The sequence below is a fragment of the Rhea americana genome, unplaced genomic scaffold, assembly GCF_003343005.1.
Source record: "Rhea americana isolate MKP2758 unplaced genomic scaffold, rheAme1 scaffold_644, whole genome shotgun sequence".
NCBI classification, from domain to species: domain Eukaryota; kingdom Metazoa; phylum Chordata; class Aves; order Rheiformes; family Rheidae; genus Rhea; species Rhea americana.
In genome coordinates this window covers 37,827-40,866 of record NW_028186806.1, presented here as the reverse complement: position 1 = coordinate 40,866, position 3,040 = coordinate 37,827, and the positions used below count along the sequence as shown (strand labels likewise).

The 3,040-nt window shown below is 73.5% G+C and overlaps 2 protein-coding genes across 3 annotated transcripts in view; both read left to right on the top strand.

Annotated features, from left to right (window-relative positions):
- Nucleotides 1-104: 104 nt before the first annotated feature.
- On the top strand, nucleotides 105-1,675 carry SUOX (sulfite oxidase; the record flags this gene model as incomplete). Its single annotated transcript, XM_085320607.1, has 1 exon — nucleotides 105-1,675. A coding segment is annotated over one exon (1,449 nt), but the record flags the coding sequence as incomplete, so codon positions are not given.
- Nucleotides 1,585-3,040, top strand: part of IKZF4 (IKAROS family zinc finger 4) — a 36,629-nt gene continuing 35,173 nt past the window's right edge. Inside the window, exon 1 of one of the 2 annotated variants that reach the window (XM_085320615.1) lies at nucleotides 1,585-1,670. The gene's annotated coding sequence lies outside the window, so the exon portion shown is untranslated. The remainder of the gene's footprint in view (nucleotides 1,671-3,040) is intronic. The other variant, XM_085320609.1, reaches the window with a different exon arrangement.

Below are 3,040 nucleotides of genomic sequence, written 5' to 3'. Positions count from 1 at the left end.
CCCCTGGGCATGGGGGTGTCTGGTTTGGGGGCAGGAACGTGCCAGGATGCCTGGGCCCTCCCCGAGAGGGGGGTGTGAGGAGGTGGGGGCAGCCCCGCTGACGGGGCCGGCGCCCCCCCCAGGCCGCCCAGGCCGCCCAGGCGTCCCCCGCCCCCCGCTACCCCCTGTACACGCGGGAGGAGGTGGGGCGGCACCGCTCGCCCCCCGACCGCATCTGGGTGACCCACGGCACCGAGGTCTTCGACATCACCGACTTCGTGGAGCTGCACCCGGGGGGGCCCGAGAAGATCCTGCTGGCGGCCGGCGGGGCGCTGGAGCCCTTCTGGGCCCTCTACGCCGTCCACCACCAGCCCCACGTCCTCGAGCTGCTCCGCGAGTACAAGGTGGGCGAGCTGAGCCCCGAGGAGGCGGCGGCGCCGGTGCCCGCCGCCGAGGACCCCTTTGCCGGGGACCCCCCTCGGCACCCGGGGCTGCGCGTCAACAGCCAGAAGCCGTTCAACGCGGAGCCGCCGCCRGAGCTGCTGGCCGAGCGCATCCTGACGCCCAACGAGCTCTTCTTCGTCCGCAACCACCTGCCGGTGCCGGCGGTGGACGCCGAGTCCTACCGGCTGCGGGTGGAGGGCCCGGGGGGCCGGGAGCTCTCCCTCTCGCTGCAGGACCTGCGCACCCGCTTCCCCAAGCACGAGGTGACGGCCACGCTGCAGTGCGCCGGGAACCGGCGGGCCGAGATGAGCCGCGTCCGCCCCGTCAAGGGGCTGGACTGGGACATCGGGGCCATCAGCACGGCGCGCTGGGGCGGCGCGCGGCTCCGCGACGTGCTGCTGCACGCCGGCTTCGGCGAGGAGCGGGACGGCGAGTGGCACGTGTGCTTCGAGGGGCTGGACACGGACGTCGGGGGGTCCCCGTACGGCGCCTCCATCCCCTACCGCAAAGCCGTCAGCCCCGACGGCGACGTGCTGCTGGCCTAYGAGATGAACGGGGCCGAGCTGCCGCGCGACCACGGCTTCCCGCTGCGCGCCGTGGTGCCCGGCGTGGTGGGCGCCCGCAACGTGAAGTGGCTGCGGCGGGTGGCCGTGAGCCCGGCCGAGAGCCCCAGCCACTGGCAGCAGAACGACTACAAGGGCTTCGCCCCCTGCGTCGACTGGGACACGGTGGACTACTCCGGGGCGCCCGCCATCCAGGAGCTGCCGGTGCAGTCGGCCATCACTCACCCGCGCCCCGGCGCCGCGGTGCCGCCGGGGGAGCTGACGGTGAAGGGCTACGCCTGGAGCGGGGGCGGCCGCGGCGTGGTGCGGGTGGACGTCTCGCTGGACGGCGGGCGGACCTGGCGGGTGGCCCGGCTGGCGGGCGAGCGGCAGGCGCCGGGCCGGTCCTGGGCCTGGACGCTGTGGGAGCTGCCGGTGGAGGCGGCGGGCGGCCAGGAGCTGGAGATCGTCTGCAAGGCGGTGGACAGCAGCTACAACGTGCAGCCCGACACCGTGGCGCCCATCTGGAACCTGCGCGGGGTGCTGAGCAACGCCTGGCACCGCGTCCGCGTCTCCGTCGGCCCCTGAGCCCGCGGCCTCCCTCCCTCCGGCCCTGCCCGGCGCGAGGCCGGCGGCCGCGGCGGCTCGAAGTTCGCGGTTTTACAGCCCCCGACGTGTGAAAGTGGCTCCATAAAGATTGCGCAGGTTTATGGACTCGGCTGTTCGCTGGGGCAGCGCCGCCGTAGCGGGACGGGGACGGGGTCGGGGCGGGACACGGCTGCTCCCCGGGCCCCCGGCCCTGCGGCCTCCCCCCCACGGCTCCGTGCCCCCCAAGTCCCTACAGACCGGCTGCTCCTTGGGGACCACCCCTGCTCCCATGGGACCTTATAGGACCCTATAGCCCCCCCCGCCGCCACCGGGACTGTATGGGAACCCCCCCACACCCCACCTGCACGGTCCCTCCTTGCCCTATGGACTCCCTAACCCTATAGCCTCCCTCCCCCTGCCCTTTCTGGACCCCCCGGCCTATACTGCCCCCCACACGCACCTATATGGATTAACGGCCCTGTGCACCTTCCTGACCCTACGGCCCCTATGGGAACCCCCCACCTGTAGGGACCCCCCCCACACCTGTACAGACCCCCCAGACTTATGGGCCTGCTGACCCTGTAGACTGCCCCTATGCGACCCCTTGCCTATATGGATCCCCTTTCCCTAGGGGGTCTCCTGCCCCTATGGACACTTCTTCCCCCAACCACATGGGATCCCCTGGCCCTATAGAGCCCTTGGCTCTGTGGGGACCCCCCCCATGGGACCCTCTTGTCCACCCTCTGGCCTGTGGGGCCCCCTGACGCTATGGGCCCCCCAGCTCATAGGGGTTCCCCCACTCTCCAGACCCTGTGGGACCACCTTGCCCCTATGGGACCACCTTGCCCCTATGGGACCACCTTGCCCCTATGGGTCTCTCTGACCCTACAGCCCCCATGGGACCCCTATGCACCCCCCACCTCCACCTCTATGGGACCTCCCCCCCGCCCACGCACCTCCCCCCTGGCCCCACGGCCCCCCCTGCCCCTACGGCCCCCCTCGGGTCCCCAGGCACCGACGGGCCCCGTGGGCCCTCCCCGCCCCACAGCCCCCTCCCCACAGCCCCTCGCTTACCGGCCCGGTCCCGGTGACGGGCGCCCCCCGGTGGCCGCCTCGGGGGCCCCGGCGGCCAGGCCCGGCCCCGGGGCGGTGAGGCCGAGCCGAACCCCCCCCGCCCGGCCTCCGCCGCTATCCGTTATTGACTATCGGCTATCGATCACCGACCCCCCCCCGCACAGCCGCAGGGGGCCCATCGATGCCCTCGACGCTCTCGCCTCCGCCTCCCCGCCCCCGCGGCTCGACGCTCTCGGTGCTCTCCTGCCCTTCCCTCGCCTCTCCGCCGCCCGCTCGATGCGCCCGGCGCTCGGCTGGGAGCCCCCCCTTTCCCTCCCGGGCCATGGTGTCCGCGGCGCCCCCCTCTCGGCGGCTCGACGGCGTCGGCGCTCGGCTGGGCTCGCCTGTCTCCTGGCAGTGGGGCCGGAAGTGGC